We start from the raw sequence: 27,850 nt of genomic DNA on the forward strand, positions 1-27,850 counted from the left end.
CCATGACGAAGCGGTTGTATGTTGGTGGTCTAAGCCACACCATCACCCAGAAGGACCTAAAGGATAGGTTTGGTAAATTTGGAGAGGTAGAGGACGTGGAGCTCCGGACCAGGACGGATGACGAGGGTGAGGATGTTGTGGAATATCATCAACTTGTTTGCAACTAAAGAAATTCCTTGTTAACTAAGAACTAGGCTGACAGTCATAGAATTATGTCAAATTAATGAATAGACAAATCTATACAATTGAGGTTCCCACACATTATTCATACAGTGGTATATTATATATATATCAATTTAGAAATCTGCTACAAATTGGACATGGTTTATCAACCATTCAGCATTTGTCAAAACCTCACACGTGAAAATATTGATAATTGTTATAACTTCCTTTGTCTCTGGCTTGTCTCTAGGAGTTCCCTACAAGACGTTTGGTTACATTAACATCAACATCTCTGACGGTGACTTAAAGAGATGTAAGTCGTCTCAGCCGTTTCATTCCTAAACACGATACATTTCAGGTGGAAATGTTGCTGAATGTGCATCACTCGGTTAAAACGGAGTCGGTGATTACATCCTCCTGAAAAGTGTTTAAAGGAACACGTCGCCAACATTATGGGAAACGTGCTTACCGTCTTCTCCAGAGTCAGACGAGAAGATAGATTAGATACCAATTTCTGTTCAGTAGAAAGCTATCCTAAGCTAGCTTCGCTTAGCACAAATTAATGGAAGCGGATACGGAGCCCTAGCCTAGCTTACAACTCTGGAAGAGGTTAGGCTAGTGGTCCGTATCTAGCTTGCAGCCAGATAGCATTTCTACTGAACGTACAGAGAGGAAATGGGTATTTCTGACTCTGGAGAAGACAGTAAGCACATTTCCCATAATGTTGGTGTGTTCCTTTTAAGATAGTTAATAACTTCAGAGTTGCACTTTTTTCATTCAACCGTAGCATGATGTTACAGTGCTGAGAGGATACTGCTGTGACATCATGATAGTAGTGTATACTGTGGTGCTGAGAGGATACTGCTGTGACATCATGATAGTAGTGTATACTGTGGTGCTGAGAGGATACTGCAGTGACATCATGATAGTAGTGTATACTGTGGTGCTGAGAGGATACTGCTGTGACATCATGACAGTAGTGTATACTGTGGTGCTGAGAGGATACTGCAGCCTGTGACATCATGATAGTAGTGTATACTGTGGTGCTGAGAGGATACTGCTGTGACATCATGATAGTAGTGTATACTATGGTGCTGAGAGGATACTGCTGTGACATCATGACAGTAGTGTATACTGTGGTGCTGAGAGGATACTGCAGCCTGTGACATCATGACAGTAGTGTATACTGTGGTGCTGAGAGGATACTGCTGTGACATCATGATAGTAGTGTATACTGTGGTGCTGAGAGGATACTGCTGTGACATCATGATAGTAGTGTATACTGTGGTGCTGAGAGGATACTGCTGCCTGTGACATCATGATAGTAGTGTATACTGTGGTGCTGACTGAGAGGATACTGCAGCCTGTGACATCATGATAGTAGTGTATACTGTGGTGCTGAGAGGATACTGCAGCCTGTGACATCATGACAGTAGTCAGTAGTGTATACTGTGGTGCTGAGAGGATACTGCAGCCTGTGACATCATGATAGTGTATACTGTGGTGCTGAGAGGATACTGCAGCCTGTGACATCATGATAGTAGTGTATACTGTGGTGCTGAGAGGATACTGCTGTGACATCATGATAGTAGTGTATACTGTGGTGCTGAGAGGATACTGCAGTGACATCATGATAGTAGTGTATACTGTGGTGCTGAGAGGATACTGCAGCCTGTGACATCATGATAGTAGTGTATACTGTGGTGCTGAGAGGATACTGCTGTGACATCATGATAGTAGTGTATACTGTGGTGCTGAGAGGATACTGCAGCCTGTGACATCATGATAGTAGTGTATACTGTGGTGCTGAGAGGATACTGCAGCCTGTGACATCATGATAGTAGTGTATACTGTGGTGCTGAGAGGATACTGCTGTGACATCATGATAGTAGTGTATACTGTGGTGCTGAGAGGATACTGCAGCCTGTGACATCATGATAGTAGTGTATATTGTGGTGCTGAGAGGATACTGCAGCCTGTGACATCGTGATAGTAGTGTATACTGTGGTGCTGAGAGGATACTGCAGCCTGTGACATCATGATAGTAGTGTATACTGTGGTGCTGAGAGGATACTGCAGCCTGTGACATCATGATAGTAGTGTATATTGTGGTGCTGAGAGGATACTGCAGCCTGTGACATCATGATAGTAGTGTATACTGTGGTGCTGAGAGGATACTGCAGCCTGTGACGTCATGATAGTAGTGTATACTGTGGTGCTGAGAGGATACTGCTGTGACATCATGATAGTAGTGTATACTGTGGTGCTGAGAGGATACTGCAGCCTGTGACATCATGATAGTAGTGTATACTGTGGTGCTGAGAGGATACTGCAGCCTGTGACATCATGACAGTAGTGTATACTGTGGTGCTGAGAGGATACTGCAGTGACATCATGATAGTAGTGTATACTGTGGTGCTGAGAGGATACTGCAGCCTGTGACATCATGATAGTGTATACTGTGGTGCTGAGAGGATACTGCTGTGACATCATGATAGTAGTGTATACTGTGGTGCTGACTGAGAGGATACTGCAGCCTGTGACATCATGATAGTAGTGTATACTGTGGTGCTGAGAGGATACTGCAGCCTGTGACATCATGATAGTAGTGTATACTGTGGTGCTGAGAGGATACTGCAGCCTGTGACATCATGATAGTAGTGTATACTGTGGTGCTGAGAGGATACTGCAGCCTGTGACATCATGACAGTAGTGTATACTGTGGTGCTGAGAGGATACTGCAGCCTGTGACATCATGATAGTAGTGTATACTGTGGTGCTGAGAGGATACGGCTGTGACATCATGATAGTAGTGTATACTGTGGTGCTGAGAGGATACTGCAGTGACATCATGATAGTAGTGTATACTGTGGTGCTGAGAGGATACTGCAGCCTGTGACATCATGATAGTAGTGTATACTGTGGTGCTGACTGAGAGGATACTGCTGTGACATCATGATAGTAGTGTATACTGTGGTGCTGAGAGGATACTGCAGCCTGTGACATCATGATAGTAGTGTATACTGTGGTGCTGAGAGGATACTGCTGTGACATCATGATAGTAGTGTATACTGTGGTGCTGAGAGGATACTGCAGCCTGTGACATCGTGATAGTAGTGTATACTGTGGTGCTGAGAGGATACTGCAGCCTGTGACATCATGATAGTAGTGTATACTGTGGTGCTGAGAGGATACTGCAGCCTGTGACATCATGATAGTAGTGTATACTGTGGTGCTGAGAGGATACTGCAGCCTGTGACATCATGATAGTAGTGTATACTGTGGTGCTGAGAGGATACTGCAGCCTGTGACATCATGATAGTAGTGTATACTGTGGTGCTGAGAGGATACTGCAGCCTGTGACATCATGATAGTAGTGTATACTGTGGTGCTGAGAGGATACTGCAGCCTGTGACATCGTGATAGTAGTGTATACTGTGGTGCTGACTGAGAGGATACTGCTGTGACATCATGACAGTAGTGTATACTGTGGTGCTGACTGAGAGGATACTGCTGTGACATCATGATAGTAGTGTATACTGTGGTGCTGAGAGGATACTGCAGCCTGTGACATCGTGATAGTAGTGTATACTGTGGTGCTGAGAGGATACTGCAGCCTGTGACATCATGATAGTAGTGTATACTGTGGTGCTGAGAGGATACTGCAGCCTGTGACATCATGATGGTAGTGTATACTGTGGTGCTGAGAGGATACTGCAGCCTGTGACATCATGATGGTAGTGTATACTGTGGTGCTGAGAGGATACTGCAGCCTGTGACATCATGATAGTAGTGTATACTGTGGTGCTGAGAGGATACTGCAGCCTGTGACATCATGATAGTAGTGTATACTGTGGTGCTGAGATGAGAGCAGTAAGTCAAGTGTTCCTTTATTAATCTCCTTGGGGCCACTCAGGTGTCATAGCGGCATGCCGTGGGTACAGGTAGAATAGGTAATAATAATAAGAGAGCATAGTGCACAGTAATAATGGTGATAGTGAGAACAGTAGTGAGAGTGGCTGGATTCATTCAGACGGTAGTAAATAGTGATGATAGTATCCTTGGACAACAGTGGCTCAGGAGGTAGCGCAGTCGTCTGGCAATCCGGAGGTTCCCGGTTCTCCTCCCGGGCAGCGCGTCGAAGTGTCCTTGAGCAAGACACTTAACCCCTAACTTCTCCCAATGAGCAGGTCGGCACCTTGCATGGTTGCCTCTGCCGTCGATGTGTGAGTGAATGGGTAAAATGTGAGGAACAAATTGTAAAGCACTTTGGATAATGGCGCAATATAAAATGCACCATTTACTTTGTCAAAACCATCATAACACACTGCACCAGAGTCTGTGCAGTGTTTATTATTAAGAGTCAGACAGTCCTCAACAGTTCTCAAGTTCACCAGCTGTTAGTTAGTTCTCCAGCAATTGGCAGCAAACCGTGCCCACGGTTGTGTAGTGTGATGGCTACTGGCATGATGAAGGACTGGCCCAGGCGGTTTGTGGTGTGTCGTGGACTCGTGGGGGGATAAGTCTATGACTGATTGTGCTCCTCATCTTGGCTAGCTCCTCATAGTGGGCGGGAGCCAGGGACCAGCTCTAGTTTGACCAGTTCGACTCCCACTACGGAGCTAGCCTTCGTCACTACCTTGTTCGTACAGCTGTATATTGCTTGACTGCTGTCTATAACATGGTGTGTTTTATATTATCGGTACTACTAGGTATGATGGTGTTGTCTATATAACATGGTGTGTTTTGCGTTGCCAGGTATGACCGTGTTGAACAAGTCCAAATGGAAAGGAGGAACCCTAGCGATAGAGACGGCCAGGGAGAGCACATTAGACAGGTAACTGTTGGCTTACTGTACAACAAGGCATGCATGACTCTTATATACAGGTGAATATCGTGGAAAAGTTATTTTTATTTCAGTAATTTAATTCAAAAAGCGAAACTCTCATAGATTATAGATTCATTACACACAAAATGCAATATTTCAAGCCTTTATTTGTTTTAGCTCATGAAACCCCAAAATTCTGTATCTCAGAAGTTTGAATATTGCATAAGACCAAACTTTTTTTTTATAAAATATAATATAGAAATGTCGGCCTTCTCAAAAGTATGTTCACTCAGTACTTGGTTGGCACTTCTTTTGCACGGATTGCCGAAAACGGTCGGAATTGTAGTTATTTGAAGTTTGGATTTTTTTTCACGGCTGAGGTAGGTAAATTACATTTTTTGAGACTAAAGTACAGAAAAAAGGTACCGTTGGGTACCGGTATCGATTCACAGGTACCGGTACCGTATCGGTTCAAATGTGAAAGGTACCCATCCCTAGTTGAAACAGTCTCTTAGTTCATCAGTCAGTGAGCTCTGCTGCACACGGAGGAGAAGGTTTAACACGTCGTCATCCCCTCTCTCTCTCCACCAGACTGGCCCAGGAGCGCAAGGAGCTGGTGGAGCAGCAGCAGAGTCCGGCTGTGGACCAGAAGGAGAAGGTTCTGGAGTCCCTGAGGAAAGCCGGAGTAGAGAACTTCCACATGAAGGCTGCCGTCCCCGGGACTGAAGTGCCGGGACACAAGGTCTGACCAGAGAGCTGCCGCGTTGTTCTGTATAAGATGAGATAAGATCATGTGAAAAACTGTGCTACCGCTCTATCTTTTTTATGCTCGCCTGTGCCTGTATTTCTTACTGCTGTGAAGCACTTTGAACTGCAATTTCTGTATGCAAAGTGCTATACAAATAAATATAATTATTATTATAAGATATTCCTTTATTGATCCCCTTGGGGAAATTCAGGCGTCCTAGCAGCATGTGGGAGGGGGGAGGGGAGGCCCCGGTATGGGCAGGGTAATAGTAGAAAGGCATAAATATGGGCAATAGAATAAAATCTGGATATAAAATATGAGAAAAATAAACAGTGTGAACAATTTAATTAAACTGTAAAACACTGGGTTCTAATCTCAGCGGTACCTCCGGCTTGGTCAGTCGTGCCCACGAACACAATTGGCAGTGTTCGCGGGTGGGGACCCGGTGGGGTATGAGTCCTGGTCGTTGCAAGCAGTGACTCCTACTGGTCGGTCGGGCGCCTGTTCAGCAGGGAGGGGTAAATGGCACGAACCTCTGCGTGCGTTACATTCTCCCAGTGAAACTCCTCGCTGTCGGGTGAAAAGAAGCGGCTGGCGACTCCACATGTATCGGAGGAGCCATGTGGTAGTTCTACACCCTCCCCAGGCCGACAGTGGGGCAATGTGCACAACAACCAGGAAGGGAATTGGCATACCGACTAAATTGGGGCATGGGAGAAAATGATAGAAAGGCACAAAAAAAAATATCTTAAAAAGGCCCTAAATATGAGTTTGATTAAATGTATTGGATTAGGAAGTGACTTCTATGTTGCAATATGTGTTTAGTGGAAATGTCCATGCTGCAAAGTAAACTAAACAGTATGGTAATAGACTATCAGTTCCCCAACAATAAGTATGGAATTACTTCTTTCATTGTGATTTTCCTTCCTGGCCGTGAAATGGGTATTCAATTCTATTCAGAGTGCTCTTAAACATTTCTTAAAATTTCAAAAGTCTTAATTTGAACTTGCTGAACCCTGTTTACCCCCTCATGTATACCTCGTCAGTCTAGCCGTTCGATTGTAACTCTGCTCTCTGTCTCCTCCAGGACTGGGTGGTCAGTAAGTTCGGCCGCGTCCTTCCCGTCCTCAACCTCAAGTGCCGCAGTGGCAGGGACAGGACCGTGACGATGGACCCGTCTAAACACAGCCACAACATCAAGAAGCTGGACCCGCCCTCTCCCACCCAACCCACCCCCATCTCCGAGCTCACCTGGGAGATACAGGGAGGGGACGATGAGATGAGCAAGAAGAGGCGGGGCGAGTTCCCTCCACACAAGCCCAAGAAACCCAAGAGAACCAGGGTAGACGCACAGGACGCGCCTGTGGTCAGCTTCCAGACTGACGTCGTGGTCAGCCCAAGGTAATTCACTGGTACTGTTTGGTCGGCTGTTATAAGTAAAGGCGCTTCTTTGGAAAGAAGTGTAGGATTGAAATTTAAAAAGAAATCCATCTTCTCTTAGTGTAGTGCAGGCTGCAGGGTACGAAATGTATTTGATGTCTTGTTTTTATTGTGTTTGTTTTTATTGTGTTTTGTTTTTATTGTTATTGTGTTTTTATTGTGTTTATGTTTTCCATCGAGGACCACTTTGGAAATAAGTGTTTTAAGTAATGCTTTTAAGTGCAGGGTCATGATACTTCAATGTTATGTAACAGTATGATACTTGTAATTTTCCTAAAAAAATCAAATAATATTTGCTACAATAGAGGCCTTTGCCCAGAACGTTTAGAATGCTTAGAGATTATGCTAATGTTTAGAATTAGAATTTGTTCTCCATGTTAGAAGAGAAAACCGTTGCTATGTGCAAAACAGTGGTTGCTATGTGTTGATTATGAGAAATATATCAACAAATAATGGAATCATTTGGTGTGTTATTACTGGATCTTGTAAACAAGTCACAGTGGAACAGTCATGTGTTTCTCAGCACAGAAACTTTGCATTGTCTTTACGAAAGTGCTTAGCAATGGTTACAGGCAGCCATGTTGCGAAACACAAACATTCCATGCAAGACCTTTGTTCATCGTGAGTCATGAATGTGTTTTTCTGCTCCCAGGGTCTCTGATGCCAATGGAAGGACCAACGGTTCTGTGGACCAGACTCCCACCGTAGCCTCCAGACCCCGACCCCAGACTCCGTTCCCTGAGAACTCACTGCGGAATAGACTACGTGTGTTTGATGGCATGGACTCCGACGAGGATATACAGAGGCTGGTGGCTCAGCAGAGCTCCCAGGGTGCACCGGGGCAAGACGCTCAGCAGAGCTCCCAGGGTGCACCGGGGCAAGACGCTCAGCAGAGCTCCCAGGGTGCACCGGGGCAAGACGCTCAGCAGAGCTCCCAGGGTGCACCGGGGCAAGACGCGGAAGTGGAAGAGGATTTCCTGGAAGTGGTTGGTGACGACTACTTGGTGACGCCTGGATGGGGCTTTGATAAAGGGAAAGGTAACGAGAGTGAACTCTTGTCTTATCTTCTTGATGATTCATTCTGACTGTCTGTGGTTGTAGGTGAGAGGGACGGAGATGATTACATTCTGTCTGTGGTTGTAGGTGACATTCTGACTGTCTGTGCTTGTAGGTGAGCGGGACGGAGAGGACTATGACTCTGCAGACACGGATGAAATCCTCACCTCCAGAAAGACGCCTTCAAACCAGCAGGAGGAGCCAACGAAAGACGACAAGCCTGAGACGGACACCGCAAAGAGAAAAAAGGTGGTGAAGAAGAAGAAGAAGAAGAAGACGGCTGGAAAAGAGGAGGAACACAACGACTCGGCTGATACAGATGAAATCCTCACCTCCAAGAGGCCGAAGAAGGAGGAGAAAGAGACGTCCGGGAGACGAAACCCTCAAACACGAGGAGGATCCGAACCGGACGTCGTCCCTGTAGCAGAACCTCCTTCATCAGAACCGGACGTGACGAAGAAGAAAAAGAAGGTAATGAAGAAGAAGGTCATCCCTGTTGCAAAACCTCCCTCGTCAGAACCAGATGTGATGAAGAAGAAAAAGAAGGTAATGAAGAAGAAGGTCATCCCTGTTGCAAAACCTCCCTCGTCAGAATCGGACAGCGATGATGACGACGATGGTGATGATGATGATGAAGAAGAATCGAACAACGGTGGCCTCTCAGACTCTAAAGCTGTGAATGGTGTGAAAGGGGAAAAGAAGCCAAAAAAGAAACCAGATTCATCAGAATCGGATGATTGTGGTGGTGACTCTGACTATGAGGCGATGTTCTCCAACTGTGTCAGGCTGGAGATCTCCTTCTCTGATCTGCAGCAGGTGGCCTCTTTATCCAACCAGCCAGAGAGAGATGACCCCGACTCTGACACGGAGCCCGGTCCCAGTCAGACCTCCTCTAAGACTACACTTCCCAGCATTCCTAGTGCCACCACGCCACCGGAAACATCCATTCCAACCACCCAAAAGCCGACGACGACGACAGGTGCCTCGAAACCATCAGAAACCGCCAAAGTGCCAGAGAAGGTTCCCAAAAAGGGCACCACACCAGAAGAGATCTTAGCGTCCATCATGGAGGACGACAGCAGTGAGGATGAGAAGAAAATGAAGAAGAAGAAGAAAAAGAAGAGTGTTGTGTCTCTCCCTGCCTTCCAGGGGACCAAGGGCCTGACGGAGAGAGAGGAAGCGGACGAGAGTCTGAAGAGACGGAAGGACGAGCCGGGGCAAACGGCTTCTAAGAAACAGAAGCTGAACACACAACCACCACAGCCCATCCAAACGAAACCTTCATCACGGAAGGACACGAGGACGCCGGCAGAGTCTTCCTCCGAGGCACCGGGATCGTCGTCCTCCGAGAGTGGCGAGGAGGAGGAGGCGGAGACGGTTGCTCGTGAGGTTTCAAAGACCGCTCCGGCCAAGCCTTTGAGAAAAGTGACGGCTCTTCCTGAGGCTGGCTCTTCATCCTGCAGCAGTGACAGTAGTGAGGAAGAGACGCAGGCAACTGTTTCTGCCTCTAAAGATTCTGTCAAAGTTCCAGCCAAGCAGCTGCCAAAAAAGGCAGCAGAACCTGAGACCGAATCTTCATCGAGTAGTTCTTCTAGTGATGAGGAGGAAGAGGCGAAAAGCTCTCAGCCCGTTTCCACTAAAGTCTCTTTGAAAGTTGGGACCAAGCAGCCACCAAAGGCGGTGAAACCCAAGGCTGGATCTTCATCCAGCAGCTCTTCTAGTGAGGATGATGAGGATGAGGGAGATGAAGAAGAGGCACACCGCACTCAGACTGTCGCAACTACTAAAGATGCTACGGTAGAAGTTTTGGCCAAGAAACCGGTGAAGGCTGCGACTGCTAAAACTGTCCCTGAAACAGACACTTCATCTAGTGAAACTTCATCTAGCGAGGAGGAGGAGGAGGAAGAGGAGGGCAGTAAAATGTCTAAACCAACCCAGAGACCTGAGAGGACCATCGGGTATTTTGAAATTGTTTCATTGATGTATTGGACCATTTTAGTCCATTTTAAACAGTGTTTTTGAATCTAAACCTTCCTCTCCATTCATCTCTTTTCCTCTCTCCTCTCCTCTCCCTCCCCTCTCCTCTCTTTCTCTCCTCCCTTCTGCTCCTCCTCTCATCCCCTCATCTTTTGCTCTCCTCTCTTCCTCTTGTCTCAGACCTCATGTAGACGAGGAGAGTCAGAAACGTGATAACCTGAGGAGGTTGGCAGCCATGGAGCAGAGAGTGAAAGAGACGGAACAGCACAAGAAACTGATACAGGGAGCGCTAGCTAACGTGGTGAGTAACAGGACATGAACACCTGTAGGAAACACCTGTAGGAAACATCAGTAGGAAACACCTGTAGAAAACATATAGGAAACACCTGTAGTAAACACCTGTAGTAAACACCTGTAGGAAACACCTGTAGGAAACATCAGTAGAAAACACCTGTAGAAAACGCATGTAGGAAACATGTAGGAAACACCTGTAGGAAACATGTACGAAACACATAGGAAACACCTGTAGAAAACACCTGTAGAAAACACCTGTAGGAAACGCATGTAGGAAACACCTGTAGGAAACATGTAGTAAACACCTGTAGAAAACACCTATAGGAAACATGTAGGAAACACCTGTAGGAAACACCTGTAGGAAACGCATGTAGGAAACGCATGTAGGAAACAGCTGTAGGAAACGCATGTTTGAAACACCTGTAGGAAACACCTGTAGGAAACATCTAGGAAACACCTGTAGGAAACATCTGTAGGAAACAGCTGTAGGAAACGCATGTTTGAAACACCTGTAGGAAACACCTGTAGGAAACGTGTAGGAAACATCTGTAGGAAACACCTGTAGGAAACACCTGTAGGAAACACCTGTAGAAAACACCTGTAGGAAACACCTCTAGGAAACACCTGTAGGAAACACCTGTAGGAAACATGTAGGAAACACCTGTAGGAAACACCTGTAGGAAACATGTAGGCAACACCTGTAGGAAACACCTGTAGGAAACATGTAGGAAACACCTGTAGAAAACAGCTGTTGGAAACACCTGTAGGAAACACAGACGGGTTTCTCTTTCAGGACATTCCCGCAGCAGGGAAAGGAAAACACATTGTTTTTGGCTCCGACAACGATGACAGCGATGATGATGACGATGACGAAGAGGGCACCTCAGTGGCCGAAACGCCAAAGAAAACCCTGTTCCAATCCGGCGATGAGGACTCTGGTGATGAAGCTGTGCCAGCCAATAAGAAAGCTGTCAAAGAGAAGGTAGTAGATATTGACAGTAATATTAAATAGAAAGTAGATATTAACAGTAATATTAAATAGAGAAAGTATATATTAACAGTAATATTAAATAGAAAGTAGATATTGACAGTAATATTAAGTAGAGAAAGTATATATTAACAGTAATATTAAATAGAAAGTAGATATTGACAGTAATATTAAGTAGAGAAAGTATATATTAACAGTAATATTAAATAGAAAGTAGATATTGACAGTAATATTAAGTAGAGAAAGTAGATATTAACAGTAATATTAAATAGAAAGATATTAACTACTGTGTGTGTGCGTGTGTGAGAAGTCAATAGGTTCTAAGCTCTTTGACAGTGAGGGTGAGGATGACGAAGAGGCGGAAGAGGATGGCAGCAGGTTTCAGATCAAACCTCAGTTTGAAGGCAAATCTGGACAGAAGGTGAGAAAACTGAGAAATTCAACGTTAAAATTCTCACTGGAGTGACTGATGCTCTCACATATAACCATCAATAGAACCATCAATAGAACCAGCCTCGAGTGTATTCTCTAATTCCAGTGGACATGTCCTACCTTACATATTACAACATGAGTTAAACATGGCTAAAGAATGGCTAAGGTACACTGTAAAACTGATTTTTAACTGGGAACAACGGTTTGCTGACAGCATGGTTTTAACTGGGAACAGTGTGCTGACAGGATGGCTTTAACTGGGAACAGTGCTGACAGGATGGTTTTAACAGGGAACAGTGATGACGGCATGCTTTAACTGGGAACAGTGTGCTGACAGGATGGTTTAACTGGGAACATTGTGCTGACAGGATGGTTTTAACTGGGAACAACAGTGTGCTGACAGCATGCTTTAACTGGGAACAGTGTGCTGACAATGCTTTAACTGGGAACAGTGCTGACAGGATGGTTTTAACTGGGAACAACAGTGTGCTGACAGCATGATTTAACTGGGAACAGTGCTGACAGGATGGTTTTAACAGGGAACAGCGATGACAGCATGCTTTAACTGGGAACAGTGCTGACGGGATGGTTTTAACTGGGAACAGTGCTGACAGGATGGTTTTAACTGGGAACAGTGCTGACAGGATGGTTTTAACTGGGAACAGTGCTGACAGGATGGTTTGAACTGGGAACAGTGCTGACAGGATGGTTTTAACTGGAAAAATGCTGACTGGATGGTTTTAACTGGGAACAGTGCTGACAGCATGGTTTTAACTGGGAACAGTGCCGACAGGATGGTTTTAACTGGGAACAGTGCTGACAGGATGGTTTTAACTGGGAACAACAGTGTGCTGACAGCATGGTTTTAACTGGAAAAAGTGCTGACAGGATGGTTTTAACTGGGAACAGTGTGCTAAACAGTGAAAGGTTTCAATGATGATAAAGTGCTTTACTTGTATTCTTAGACCCCGGCTAATACTGTTGTTTGTTCGTTGACCAGCTGATGGCGCTGCAGTCTCGCTTTGGCACAGACCAGCGTTTCCAGATGGACTCTCGCTTTATGGAGGAGGGTGATGAGCAAGAGGAGGAGGGAGCAGGTACAGCTGGCAGTGGCTACAGAACATGTCTCACTCCAAACGGATCAATTCTGCTCAATATGTGGTGCAGTTTAATACAAGGACAGTATTTACAGATTCTTATTGACTGCAACTGCAGTCAGTTGTGTAAATAATATATTTTCTTTTTATAAGATAAGATATTCCTTTATTGATCCCCTTGGGGAAATTAGGGCAGAGCATCATGGGGGAGGGGTGGGCAGGTCCAGGTATGGGCAGGGTAATGGTAGAAAGACATAAATATAGGCAATACAATTGTATCTGAATATAGAATATGAGAAAAATAAACTGTAAACAAATGTGCAGATGAGGGTCTGTATGCCCTATAGGTACGACGGTACGTAGTACATATTATGTTATATATATACGTTATATATATATACGTTACTTACAATAGCCTCCTCATGTTACTCTCCGGCGAGGCATCTGAAGAGATCCAAGTCTTCGCCGACCCTCAGAACAGCGTGGATTATGTATTTCCAGTACCCAACCGTGAATCAATAAACGCGATCGATATTTGGAATGGCGATCAGGAATTGGAATAATCTTTTTGGAGAACATCTGATATGAGGTAAGCAATTTATTTTACCAGTCTTGGGGTAATCGGATATATTTTGACCTATATATCAACGTGTGCCCTATGAGTGTGTGCTCGCTGATCAGGAAATGAGAGAATATATTTTTCAGATCACTTCTATAGCGTGCATAAGTACACATATACTATCGATAATCTAGCGTTCATTTGAAAACGATTCATAAATAGGCCGAAAAATTACAACGTTTTTATGTGTATGCCAGAATATTCCAGTAAATGCCGTTTATCACGGAATCTATGTAAGTAAGTAAGTAAGTATTTATAAAGCACCTTTCATACATGTCATGTAGCTCAAAGTGCTGTACACAAACATAGGCATATATAACGATAAAAGCAATAAAGTCACAGTGATCAGTTAAGATCAATGTTTAAAAAAAAATAATAATAATAATAATAATAATAATAATAATAATAATAATAATAATAATAATAATAATAATAATAATAATAATAATAATAATAACGTAAAAATGAAAATAACGTAAAAATGAAAACATGAAAACAGTCATTTGCTTACCAGTTTGGGAGAACAGGTCCGCACAAACATGTCCGCTCAGTAGCAACCGGAAGTAGGAAATGCACTAAACCAATGCACTTGTACGGTAGGTAGCAATGTTAGCTCTTATAACGCTAGTGTAGTTACGTTTTTATTAGTGGTCAGAGCTGGGTCCATAGGACTTATCCAAGCCCCATGGATCCATCAGTGGCCGCGTATTGTGTGCGTATGTACCCGTTCCCTCATCTAAAGAGTTGGGTCCATAAGGCTTATCCAAGCCTTACGGATCCATCAGTGGTCGTGTATTGTGTGCGTATGTACCCGTTCCTTCATCTAAAGAGTTGGGTCCACAAGGCTTATCCTAGCCTCATGGATCCATCAGGTTTTTCCAAGCCATAACTATTTGTAAGCTAGACTGTATAGGTACGTTTTTAATTTTCCTTTAAAAATGTGTATGGAGCTGGCGTTTCTGATGTGTGTTGGTAGTGTGTTCCATAGTTTTGGGGCATAGTTGGCAAATGCCATACTTCCTATCCTCTTTTGGTTTCTGGGCGTGTCTAGTAAACCTGTAGTGGATGACCGTAGCGTTCTTGAGGGCAGATAACTAACTAGGGAATTTGCTATGTATTTTGGGCCTTGCTCATTTGTCAAGTCATTGATAAACGACGGGCAGATTAGTAGGGCTGTCTTAAATGCTTCGAAGCTTCGAACGTTCGATTCGATGGCACAAGCTTCGAACATTAAAAAAAAAATCGAAGTTTAAAAAAATATATATATATATAATTTTTTTTTTCAAATTTTTTTTTTCAATTTTCTTTTTTTACTTCGCTGTGTGTGTGTGTGTGTGTGTGTGTGGTGTGTGTGTGTGTGTGTGTGTGTGTGTGTGTGTGTGTGTGAACTACCCATCCCAGTTAGGACAGCCGAATCCCGTCCAATCTTTCGCCGTCGACTAAAGACTCACTTCTTCAACCATTATCTGAAATGATAAAAAAAAAAAAATAATCTAACCGTGACTAACCTTACTGTCATGCACTTGTCCTAATAAACTAACCTACACTGTAACACGCAACACTTTGATGAACATTGTTACTCAGCTGATAGAGTTGTACCCTTCTTGCTGTCTTGTCGTACAGAACTTGTAAGTCGCTTTGGATAAAAGCGTCAGCTAAATGACTAAATGTAAGTGTGTGTGTGTGTGTGTGTGTGTGTGTGTAGGTGTGTGTGTAGGTGTGTGTGTGTGTGTGTGCGCACCTTGTAGAATTCCACACATAAGAAAGAAAGATACTGGGATGAATAAACAAAATAGGAAATAAAATGTAGAAATGCATGCAATACATAAATAAATATGAATCTCCATATATGAAATATAACATTTAGATAAGGTGCTACTGAGATGTTTTGGTGAGTTCTTTGTTTTTTTGTGGAAGTTGCCCTTCTTAAAAATGCATGAACATTCACTGATAATTGGTCTGTAGTGGAGTCTACAAGGTCTACATTGCCGGACCATGTAGAATCCGGACCTTGTAGACTGACATAATTCTGTGCATAGTTTAGTCTACACAGGCCATATTTCAAATAATCAAAATCTTACTTCATTCATCTTAAACATTCTTGATTTGGGGGATTGGTAGTTCCCATGAAATCTGAAGTTGTTCAAACGACAACAGCGATCCACCTTGAATTAAATCACACAGCCGAGTGAAACCTTGTTGGATGCGTCAGTCACGAAAGGGGCTACTTAATTAATTAATCCAACCCACTTTATTTATAGAGCACATTTAAAAACAACGTTTACGAAAGTGCTGTACAAGTCCCACAACATAAGATAAAAAAAAAAAAATTAAAAAAAAAATATTAAAAAAAAAAAAATCGAAGCTTCGAATTAAAATCGAAGCTCGGCCCCGAAGCTTCGATTGCCAAAAAAAGCTTCGAAGGTCAGCCCTACAGATTAGACACATAGCCATAATTTAAGACAGAGATTATGCGTTCACAACGCTATCATTGAAGTGGGTGCCGGCATTCAACCACGTTTTACCATGTTAACAAGTGGTCACCAAAGTGTTAAGGTCAGGTGGTGTTGGTCATTTCTCATTTAACATTTTTCTCAATATCTTGCCATTATATATTCCATTTCTTATGTTTTCTCCAGAGGCATCTGAAGAACTATTTACTGCACGTTTTTATTGTGTCTTATTGCTTTTCTACTCTTATTGTGACGTGATTATCGATATTATTATTTATTCCTCTTCCAGAGAAGCAAGAGAGTGTAAAGGAGGGAGGAGAGGATGAGTTGGAGGAGGAGAAGAAGAAAAATCTGTCCATCCTTGGGAGCGTTCTCAACATCAACATCCAACCTGCCAACAAGACGGCTAAAAAGAGCAAGACCTTCAGGTTAGATAGTAAACACACACGGTCACAGCGAGACGGCTAGCAAGACCTTCAGCTTAGATAGTAAACAGTCACAGCGAGACGGCTAGCAAGACTTTCAGCTTAGATAGTAAACACACAGTCACAGCAAGACGGCTAGCAAGACCTTCAGCTTAGATAGTAAACAGTCACAGCGAGACGGCTAGCAAGACCTTCAGCTTAGATAGTAAACACACACAGTCACAGCGAGACGGCTAGCAAGACCTTCAGGTTAGATAGTAAACACACAGTCACAGCAAGACGGCTAGCAAGACCTTCAGGTTAGATAGTAAACACACACAGTCACAGCGAGACGGCTAGCAAGACCTTCAGGTTAGATAGTAAACACACACACAGTCACAGCAAGACGGCTAGCAAGACCTTCAGGTTAGATAGTAAACACACACAGTCACAACAAGACGGCTAGCAAGACCTTCCGCTTAGATAGTAAACACACACAGTCACAGCGAGACGGCTAGCAAGACCTTCAGGTTAGATAGTAAACACACACAGTCACAACAAGACGGCTAGCAAGACCTTCAGGTTAGATAGTAAACACACACAGTCACAGCAAGACGGCTAGCAAGACCTTCAGGTTAGATAGTAAACACACACAGTCACAGCAAGACGGCTAGCAAGACCTTCAGGTTAGATAGTAAACACACACAGTCACAGCAAGACGGCTAGCAAGACCTTCAGGTTAGATAGTAAACACACACAGTCACAACAAGACGGCTAGCAAGACCTTCAGGTTAGATAGTAAACACACACAGTCACAGCAAGACGGCTAGCAAGACCTTCAGGTTAGATAGTAAACACACACACAGTCACAGCGAGACGGCTAGCAAGACCTTCAGGTTAGATAGTAAACACACACACAGTCACAACAAGACGGCTAGCAAGACCTTCAGGTTAGATAGTAAACACACACACAGTCACAGCAAGACGGCTAGCAAGACCTTCAGGGTAGATAGTAAACACACAGTCACAACAAGACAGCTAGCAAGACCTTCAGGGTAGATAGTAAACACACAGTCACAGCAAGACGTGCGTGCCTGCGTGCGTGTGTGTGTGTGTGTGTGTGTGATCCAACGTTTGTGTGTTTCTGTGTGTTGTGTCCAGGGATGTGTCTGCGCTTCATTACGACCCCACCAGAGAGGAGCACGCTGCCTTTGAAACCAAACCTGATGACACCAAGAAAGAGAGGTAACGTGACTCTCAGACTGACACACTACTGAAACTACACACTACAACACTTCACCACAGCAGACTGAAACACTACAACACTTCACCACATCAGACTGAAACACTACAACACTTCACCACATCAGACTGAAACACTACAACACTTCACCACATCAGACTGAAACACTACAACACTTCACCACATCAGACTGAAACACTACAACACTTCACCACTTCAGACTGAAACACTACAACACTTCACCACATCAGACTGAATCACTACAACACTTCACCACATCAGACTGAAACACTACAACCAGGGAACAAAATTAACTTTTTGACTTACCAGCCATTTGGCTGGTAGATTTTAAAAACTACCAGCCAGGCAGATTTTTTACCAGCCAAAAATTAAAAATAGCTTTTTAGTATATCGCCATGTGTTATTATTACTATATAATACTCTCATATGCTATTTTCAATTAATATCATAAACAACATAAGGAATATTAGCATAATTTTGAGTGGACTGAAGGAATGAGTCAGCGTTAATAGTTTTAAATGCAAATAATTTATTGAAACATAGAAGTGGGGTCAGGGACACACACACTGTTTCAACTCACCACCCCTGCATCATATTGTAGTCTAGTCTGTCTTCAAACTTCCACTCCTCTCGAAACCTTTTTATATTTGAATATCAACATTATCTGTGCATCCTCAGTAATCCTCAGTTTACTACAATATACTCCTCTCCTGAGTCCTGACTAGTGACTTCATCGTCTTTCCAAACGCACGCACACACACAGAGAAAGGGAGAGTGCCCCCCCCCCCCATTTCCCTTTCCCCAGTCCACACTGTCTGCTGTTCTCTATGGCTCTGCCGCTGATCAGGATTAGCTTGTTAGCTTACGCTAACATAACGTTCATTTCGGGCGATGTGGGCATAAAGGAATGGCGACGATGCAATGCATGTTAGATGCATTTGACCCGTTGTGAGAAGAAGAAAAAACCACAGACTTATTTCGGCTCGCAAAATAGGCGCACTGCTGTGTAGCTCTGCTCTCAGGGAACAAACTTAACTTTTTGACTTACCAGCCATTTGGCTGGTAGATTTTAAAAACGACCAGCCAGGCAGATTTTTTACCAGCCATTGGCGGTTGGCTGGTACTTCTTTTGTTCCCTGACTACAACACTTCAGACTGAAACACTACAACACTTCAGACTGAAACACTACAACACTTCACCACATCAGACTGAAACACTACAACACTTCACCACATCAGACTGAAACACTACAACACTTCACCACATCAGACTGAAACACTACAACACTTCACCACAGCAGACTGAAACACTACAACACTTCACCACATCAGACTGAAACACTACAACACTTCACCACATCAGACTGAAACACTACAACACTTCACCACAGCAGACTGAAACACTACAACACTTCACCACATCAGACTGAAACACTACAACACTTCACCACAGCAGACTGAAACACTACAACACTTCACCACATCAGACTGAAACACTACAACACTTCACCACAGCAGACTGAAACACTACAACACTTCAGACTGAAACACCAGCACACTTCACCACATGGGTCAGAGTGGATAAACTTAAACTTGGCTCAACTTTAGCGCGACATTAAGTGCTCTGAATAGCGTAATTGATGCATAGCCATTAGCTGACTTACTGAGACCCACGGTTGAAGCTCTGTTCTGAGTGAACCAGGCAGCTGTTTTAGTCTGGTAGTAAAATAAAATACTTAGTGTTTTAGTCTGGTAGTGAAGAAAAAATACTTAGTGTTTTAGTGGTGTGGTAGTGGTTTTAGAAAAGCATTAAGAGGAAGAGGACCTGAACGCAGTGTAATCACTAACGTCATGTTCTATCTTTATTATTGAATCTTTTTTCTTCCAGTAAAGCATCGAGGAAGAAGAAGAGAGAGGAGGCAGAGAAGGCCCCAGAGGTCTCCAAGGAGATTTACTACGACGTGTCCGTGGATCTGAAGGAGGTGTTCGGAGCGGAAAAGGAGAAGACTGCCGACGCCGACAAAGAGAAAACCTCAGACGCCGGAGGAGAAGAGAAGATAGGCTGGGATAAAGACGAGGAGGAGGAGGAGGAAGAGGAGACGGACCAGGACCAGGCTTTGTTGTCAAGTTTGCTCTCTGATCCCGGAGCAGGGAAGGAGAAGGAGGAGACCTCAGGGTTCAAGTTCTCCTTCTTTGGAGATGACCTGGAAGCAGACAGCAAGGAGGAGAAAGGTATTAACCTCATTATGTCCCACCCTCCCATTATGTAGTTCTATTTCCAGTTGCTGAACTTAGCAGTAATAGTAGTAGTAGTAGCAGTAGTGGTGGTGGTAGTAGCAGTAGTGGTGGTGGTAGTAGCAGTAGTGGTGGTGGTAGTAGCAGTAGTGGTGGTGGTAGTAGCAGTAGTGGTGGTAGTAGCATCAGTAGTGGTGGTAGTAGCATCAGTAGTAGTAGTAGCAGTAGTAATTGTAGTAGTAACAGTAGTAGTAGTAGCAGTAAGAGTAGTAGTAGTAATAATAGTAGTAACCCTAAAATATAGCTACACAAACCATTATTTTGAAAACCAAAAGTGAATGACTCATTCTTAAATGTATATCAGCATTGTTCCACAAGTTAACCCCAAAAATGTAAATATAAATACATCTCCTTTGAATCCCTTTCTTAGCTTTTTGTACAGTAAACGTACAAACATCTCTCAAATCATATATACATCCTGCTATCTCGTTCTCCCCCAGCCCACCGCTTCTACACAACACTATAGACGTACAGTAGGCATCCGTTTGTGTCGCTGAACAAAAATTATTTTGTATTCATCTAAATTATATTTAGATGTGTAATAAAATGTTCTCTAACATTCTTCTGTGTGCCGGAAATGCAGCAAATCAAGTCACTTTGCTGTGATTCCTAGCATGTTATATGATCAGCGGGCGGCCCCTGCGATGACACGTGTCCCCAAAAGAAACAAGTGTCATTTGTCAACGATGCCATGTTACGTTACCTGTATCTCCTCTGTGTCTGTTAGCCGAGTACCACGTGGAGCTGATCCACGGACCCAAGGTGTCATGGCAGCTAGACCCTCGTCTCCGGGACAGCAGCTCTGGGGAGGAAGAGGAGGAAGAGGAGGTGGAGAAGGAGAAGGAGGAGCAGAGCGGCACAGCTAAAACCACAGAGTACGTACAACAGAACACCGTACACTAGAATCAACATTCAAACCAGTAGGACTGTAAGTTACTGTACAGTAGAATCAACATTCAAACCTGTAGGACTAAGTTACCGTACAGTAGAATCAACATTCAAACCTGTAGGACTGTAAATTACACACAGATTATCTCCACCGCTCCGGGGGGATTATGTGTTTGGCTATCGGGGGCTAATCTCATCAACTACAAGGCCATAGTGGATGAAACTGGGCCCACGGGCTGAATCCAGGGGTGTGATATGTAACAATAGTTAACACAATTTGCGCCGGAAACGAGTTAACTCGTTATTGCCCGCCATGCGCCCAGCGCCAGAAACGAGTTAACTCGTTTTTGGGATCGTTATTTCGTTTATTCGCTATATCTATTCATAATTCATAGCTGCAGCCTCTGGTATACCCTTCAGACCCTGTCTGAGCTGGCAGACGGCCAACACCGCCCTCTACTGCCATGCGGAGCTATTGCATCTCATTGAAAATGGGCTGGTGTGTTTTAGGAGCCGATCTGAGCCGGGCGGGAGCGGGGTTTAAATACTCAGGCGAGCCAGTTCTATACAACGATGGCATCTAACAGTAACCCCGCCCGCCCGTCATTGTGAAATGGTCGGTAGTGTGGTACGGACCTCCACAAGCAGTATTTGGAATTGCAATCTGATAGTTGCATTATTTCTTTTGCATTACATCAGATACAAGGTCAGAACACTATATATAAATTTGATCGTTGATCTGACATTTATTTCTACCACGATCACAGCTATCTGTGTGTAAGTGTATGTGCTTATTACCGTTGACTGCGGGGGGGGGGGGGGGGGGCGAGCGCCCCGCTACGACAGTCATTTCATGTATGCACGACGAGATATAATAATGATAATCTAGCGTTGATTTCAGGATGATTAGATAATCCAATTACAACGTGATGACTGGATTACAGTAAAATGCATTTTTCTCGTCTTTTTCCTGGAATTACTCAAAAGCACCCAAACCAAATGTACGGATGAAAAAACTATCTGTTTTGGGCATGTTGACTGGAAGCAACTCACTGACAGTCGACGGCGTTATTAGACCCATAGATATAATATAAGATATATTTTAAGCACTCGCAAATGTCGCAGTCTAAAACTATATCCATTGAATAAAGACCTGGCGATGAAGGGGGATCAGCGCCCCCTGCTGCTGGCGGCAGGGTTTCCGTTAGAAAAAATTGTTGCCGGTCTCCGTGACCTGCAAGATTTCAATCTACCGGACAAATGAGATTAATTCCGGTCATAGTTTATTGAGCTTTAAAACAATTTATAGGCAGACTATATAAAGAATGTCATCCTCAAGGCATGTAGATTTATAATATTATTATTTAAAACTAGGCTACTTTTGCGTATACAGTCATTAATATATTCCAAATAAAATAAGTCCCTCGATACTCCGTGCTGCTGCTGACTTGAAATAAAATAGACCGCGTATGTGGGCAGTCGGTCCGACACTAAACAGCAGTCTGTTATAATCACATTTTTATGAGCTAACGAATTCCGTTATATTGGACATTTGTATTAATTATATCAAGCGAAGAACTGAGAAATTTTGCAGAGAGAGACGGCAACATTATCGTGGCCGGGTTTGCGTGATGTATATCTCCACCTCCCAACGACTTGGTGCTGGTCATAATGTCCGGTGAAAACAACTCCCTCCAAGCACAACTTGACCACCCGAACCGTACCAAAACAGGCCAAAATTAAATAGCCCATGCGACGAACGATTCATTACATTCGTTTCATCGTTGCTCCACCAAGCAGCCGGTCCAACAATGAAAGCTGTTATCAGCGCGAGCCGGCCGCAGTTGGTTTGCAAGAAGCATCCAGCTGCAGACCCGCAGAGCAGCTTTCCAGGTCTGGGGACCGCACTGTGCCAGCAAAGCTGGTGGGTTCTGTGGGTCTGCAGCTGCATGCCTTCCGCAAATCCAGCAGCAAGCTCTCGCTGAGCGAAGCAACGACAACAAACGCAATGATTGTTTCGTTCATCGCATAGGCCACCCAACTCCAGCCCATCCAAATACAATTCAAATAATCAAACTGTGCCCAGAGGGAACTATTTTCACCGGACACTATGACCGGAGAGATTAAATATGTCGGACTTCAACAGATTTTGCCGGTCAAATACCGGTAATTACCGGCTAACGGAAACGCTGGCTGGCGGTCAATGTGTTAACGGGGACTTTGGTGTTGTTGTTGATATTGTCGTTGATATTGTTGTTGTGTGTTGGTCTGCAGGGAGCCAGCTCATCCAAAGAGAGGTTTCTTCTTCTTCTGCCCCGAGGATGACAGGCTGAAAGGTAGGATGGACAGCCTGACAGAAGGACAGATGGACAGACCGATGGGACAAATTGACAGAAGGACAGATAGACGGACAGACTGAGAGAAGGACAAATAGACAGACTGACAGATTTTATATTTAGGTAGTATAGAATGTCTGATTAAGTACAATTAAATTACAAGTTCATATCACTACCCGGTTATTTGTTTGGTGGTGATATATAGCTATTGTAGCGTTATAAATCTGTGATATGTAGCTAGTGTAGAGTTACATATAAAGCTGTGATAAGTAGTTAGTGTAGAGTTACATAAAGCTGTGATATGTAGTTAGTGTAGAGTTACATATAAAGCTGTGATAAGTAGTTAGTGTAGAGTTACATAAAGCTGTGATATGTAGTTAGTGTAGAGTTACATATAAAGCTGTGATATGTAGCTACTCTAGTGTAGAGTTACATATAAAGTAGGGATATGTAGTTAGTGTAGAGTTACATATAAAGCTGTGATATGTAGTTAGTCTAGTGTAGAGTTACATATAAAGCTGTGATATGTAGCTACTCTAGTGTAGAGTTACATATAAAGTAGGGATATGTAGTTAGTGTAGAGTTACATATAAAGCTGTGATATGTAGTTAGTCTAGTGTAGAGTTACATATAAAGCTGTGATATGTAGTTAGTGTAGAGTTGCATATAAAGCTGTGATATGTAGTTAGTCTAGTGTAGAGTTACATATAAAGCTGTGATATGTAGTTAGTCTAGTGTAGAGTTACATATAAAGCTGTGATATGTAGTTAGTGTAGAGTTGCATATAAAGCTGTGATATGTAGTTAGTCTAGTGTAGAGTTACATATAAAGCTGTGATATGTAGTTAGTCTAGTGTAGAGTTACATATAAAGCTGTGATATGTAGTTAGTCTAGTGTAGAGTTACATATAAAGCTGTGATATGTAGTTAGTGTAGAGTTGCATATAAAGCTGTGATATGTAGTTAGTCTAGTGTAGAGTTACATATAAAGCTGTGATATGTAGTTAGTCTAGTGTAGTTACATATAAAGCTGTGATATGTAGTTAGTGTAGAGTTGCATATAAAGCTGTGATATGTAGTTAGTCTAGTGTAGAGTTACATATAAAGCTGTGATATGTAGTTAGTCTAGTGTAGAGTTACATATAAAGCTGTGATATGTAGTTAGTGTAGAGTTGCATATAAAGCTGTGATATGTAGTTAGTCTAGTGTAGAGTTACATATAAAGCTGTGATATGTAGTTAGTCTAGTGTAGTTACATATAAAGCTGTGATATGTAGTTAGTGTAGAGTTGCATATAAAGCTGTGATATGTAGTTAGTCTAGTGTAGAGTTACATATAAAGCTGTGATATGTAGTTAGTCTAGTGTAGTTACATATAAAGCTGTGATATGTAGTTAGTGTAGAGTTACATATAAAGCTGTGATATGTAGTTAGTCTAGTGTAGAGTTACATATAAAGCTGTGATATGTAGCTACTCTAGTGTAGAGTTACATATAAAGCTGTGATATGTAGCTACTCTAGTGTAGAGTTACATATAAAGCTGTGATATGTAGCTAGTGTAGAGTTGCATATAAAGTAGGGATGGAATAGAATATTTGAATAGTCAATGCCAGTCTCCACAATCGATTTTCATGTCAGAAAATCTGAAAAAAATTATTATTATTATAATATATATATATTTTTAAATAGGCTGCCCTATTTTAATAAAGCTGTGATATGTAGTTAGTGTAGAGTTAAATATAAAGCTGTGATATGTAGCCAGTGTCAGTGGATGATATAATGTGGATGAATTGTCTTGGTCATGGATAACTTTCTCTCCACTCCTCTTCTCCTTTCCATCCATCAGAGGGCCCCAGGCTGTTCTATCGCTCCTGTAAGCTGGAGGAACAGAGGGAGGAGTGGGAGGAGAAAAGGACATCTCTCAGAGAGGTCAGGATGAAAACCATAATGTCAGAATCAGACTGTATACTATAATATAACATCACCGCTGTTATGACGTTTACAATGGAATGGAATGGAACCGCTAACCCTGGTAGTGTTAGGGCATGCGTCCACCTGCCGCATATTTCCAGCTGAAAAACGCTGGCAGTGCGCCGGTAGTGCTGGGATGAAGCGCATCTTGTAGCGAGATGACGGAGAGAAAGAAATCTAGAGACAGACATCTTTTTATCGTATTTTACTGCCGCGGTTTTACACGGGGAATGGAACTGCTAACCCTGGTAGTGTTACTGCCATGCTCTACCCATTGAGCTACACGGGGAATGGTACCCTATGGTACCCCTAAAGGCCTCTGCATGCTACAGAAACGTCAAAGCAACTGCAACACAACATCGACAAAGCAACGGTGTTGCAGACATTCTACCTTTATGCTTCTGCAAAATCAACGCCACATCAACCCAGTCCATACTCATTGTTTCCCGCTATTATATAAATGTTGGTACTTTCGGACCTCCTCTGCAATACGTTCCTGCATTTGATTCATTTTAAACTCTTAATTACAATCCACTGGCTATCGAGCTCCTGTCAGAAAGTTTTCTTTTGGTCTCGAGCTCCTGTCAGAAAGTTTTCTTTTGGTCTCGAGCCAGGAACACTAGAAGTGACAGACAGCCCCGCCCCCATTCACTACCAACCAATCACTGCTACGCAATACCAACGCAACGGGTCTTTAGATTAGATTTTGGACACGGGTACGCAACGCCCTCGCAACACCGTCTACAAGACTCTCTGCAACAAGCGCGCTGAAATCGCGCCGATGTTGTGTTGAAGTTGCTTTGAAGTTGCTGTAGCATGTAGAGGCCTTGACCCTGGCAGTGTTGGTGCCTTGCTCTACCCATTGAGCTGTATATACATATACAGCTAACCCTGGCAGTACATGTAGTAACCATGTATATACATATTTATTTTACCTTTTATTTGACCAGGTAGTCACTTGAGATCAATGCTCTTTCAATGCTTTTTCTATTGGCAGTACCTAATATAAGAGATTGTGCTCTAACATGTGCTCATATCGTCCCCAGGAATACCGTAAGAAACACAAAGACGCCAGGAGGAAACTCAAGACCTCCAGTAGAGCCTGAGACGTTTCAGGACGTCTGTCGACAACGTGTCTCACTGAATGTGTTCTTACGGACTCAGAGCTTCAGAACTTAGAACGATTAACTCCTGGGCGGCTTCCGCGTACACGCCATTTTGGGTCCGTAATTTTGAGTTACTCCGAACGCTTTCTTGGAGGGGCACAAAATGGCAGTCGCGGAGAACCACTGTGATGTTTCACATAAAGTGAAAGCGGAGGTTTTTCCTGAGTCTTGATCATGTCATGCTGAGACCGTAAGTGTTTTCAGTACCGCGGGGAGTGTGTCTGGTTTAATTCACAGGGTTTGGAAGGTTCCTTTTCATTGAGTGCCTCATGAACATGCAACATAAAAACATACAAGTATGTTTTTTACGTTTTCAGAGGAACAATGTTTTCAAACTTTATTATCTAAAGATGTTAAGTTAAGAGGGCTGTGTTCATTCATAGTTAACTCATTTTCCAACTGTTTAGCGCCAAACCCGACTTTTCTCTGGTTTTCATCCTTTGATCTTTTTCCTTTTGTCCCCGTTCTAAACACTCACTCGGTGCTGCCTGTGTCTCCCTGGCACAGCTGCTTACGTTGGAATTGCGATGATGATCGAATCCCGCCAGGTGGCATTATCGCCTACCTTTTGAACTGGGGATATCGGTTGTCTTCCAGTACTGAGTTACCTCCGGCTGCTTCCGCCTCGGAGTGGATCAGGACATGGCAATCGGTGGAAGATTTGGTGCCTCAGACCTATTCTTTCCCGTATGATAGCCATGCCCAATATACACAAGTAATTGCGATCGCCATGGGATGACTGGGATTTATTCATTTTGGAGTACCTTCTGAGTCAGCATGTTTTAGGTTAAAAGGTTAAAAAAAATACCAGCAGGTTACCTAAAATAGACCTGCTGGTATTTCTTTGACCTAAAACATGCTTAATTTGTACCGATCACAGTTTTGGGGTAAGACGACCCCCCCCCCCCCCTTGATGATTTGGTGAAGACTGGATTATTTTGGAAAGGGGCGATGTTTAGCATAGAATAGCGCACAAACTAAAGTATGTAGAGATTAACTGGTTAGTCAGTGTTGGACTATGAACAATGTCTGTCAAATGAGCCATACTATTGTCTCCATAGCTATAATACAGAACACACGATGGGTCCGCAAACATTGCAAAAATGGTCAATAACGCTGGCACCGTTGAGTAGAGATGGGAAAACAGCGTGGCGGTCAATGAGTTAAAGGCGGTCAAGATTGAGTAGTTTCTGGTGATATATCACATTCACACACTCCCAAGTGATTTAGATTAATGTCACAACTGCAAATATATTATTTTCCCTGTAACTACTTGCGTACAAACCTGTTATTTGCAGTTAAAATGACTGTAATCCCATTACATGTAATCTCTCCAACCCTGGTTCTTCTGTAATCTATACATTAGAACTTTGTATTTGATAAAGAATTGAATGTCACTGTGTTCAATGGGCCTGAGGCAGAGGAGTGTTTGAA

At 43.3% G+C, this 27,850-nt stretch overlaps 1 protein-coding gene across 1 annotated transcript; it reads left to right on the forward strand.

The window, feature by feature from the left end:
• Positions 1–27,850, forward strand: nol8 (nucleolar protein 8). The gene is made up of 18 exons (XM_084315981.1): positions 1–126; positions 413–475; positions 4,921–4,999; positions 5,582–5,732; positions 6,826–7,139; positions 7,831–8,216; positions 8,350–10,192; positions 10,392–10,512; positions 11,299–11,487; positions 11,804–11,914; positions 12,926–13,022; positions 16,384–16,522; positions 17,660–17,743; positions 19,651–19,994; positions 20,785–20,932; positions 23,220–23,281; positions 25,126–25,208; positions 26,297–27,850. Exons 1-18 carry the CDS (start codon positions 3–5, stop codon positions 26,354–26,356), a joined length of 4,398 nt encoding a protein of 1,465 aa, XP_084172107.1. The 5' UTR covers positions 1–2; the 3' UTR covers positions 26,357–27,850.

This window comes from Notolepis coatsorum (assembly GCF_963971535.1).
Source record: "Notolepis coatsorum genome assembly, chromosome: 6".
Taxonomy (NCBI): Eukaryota; Metazoa; Chordata; class Actinopteri; order Aulopiformes; family Paralepididae; genus Notolepis; species Notolepis coatsorum.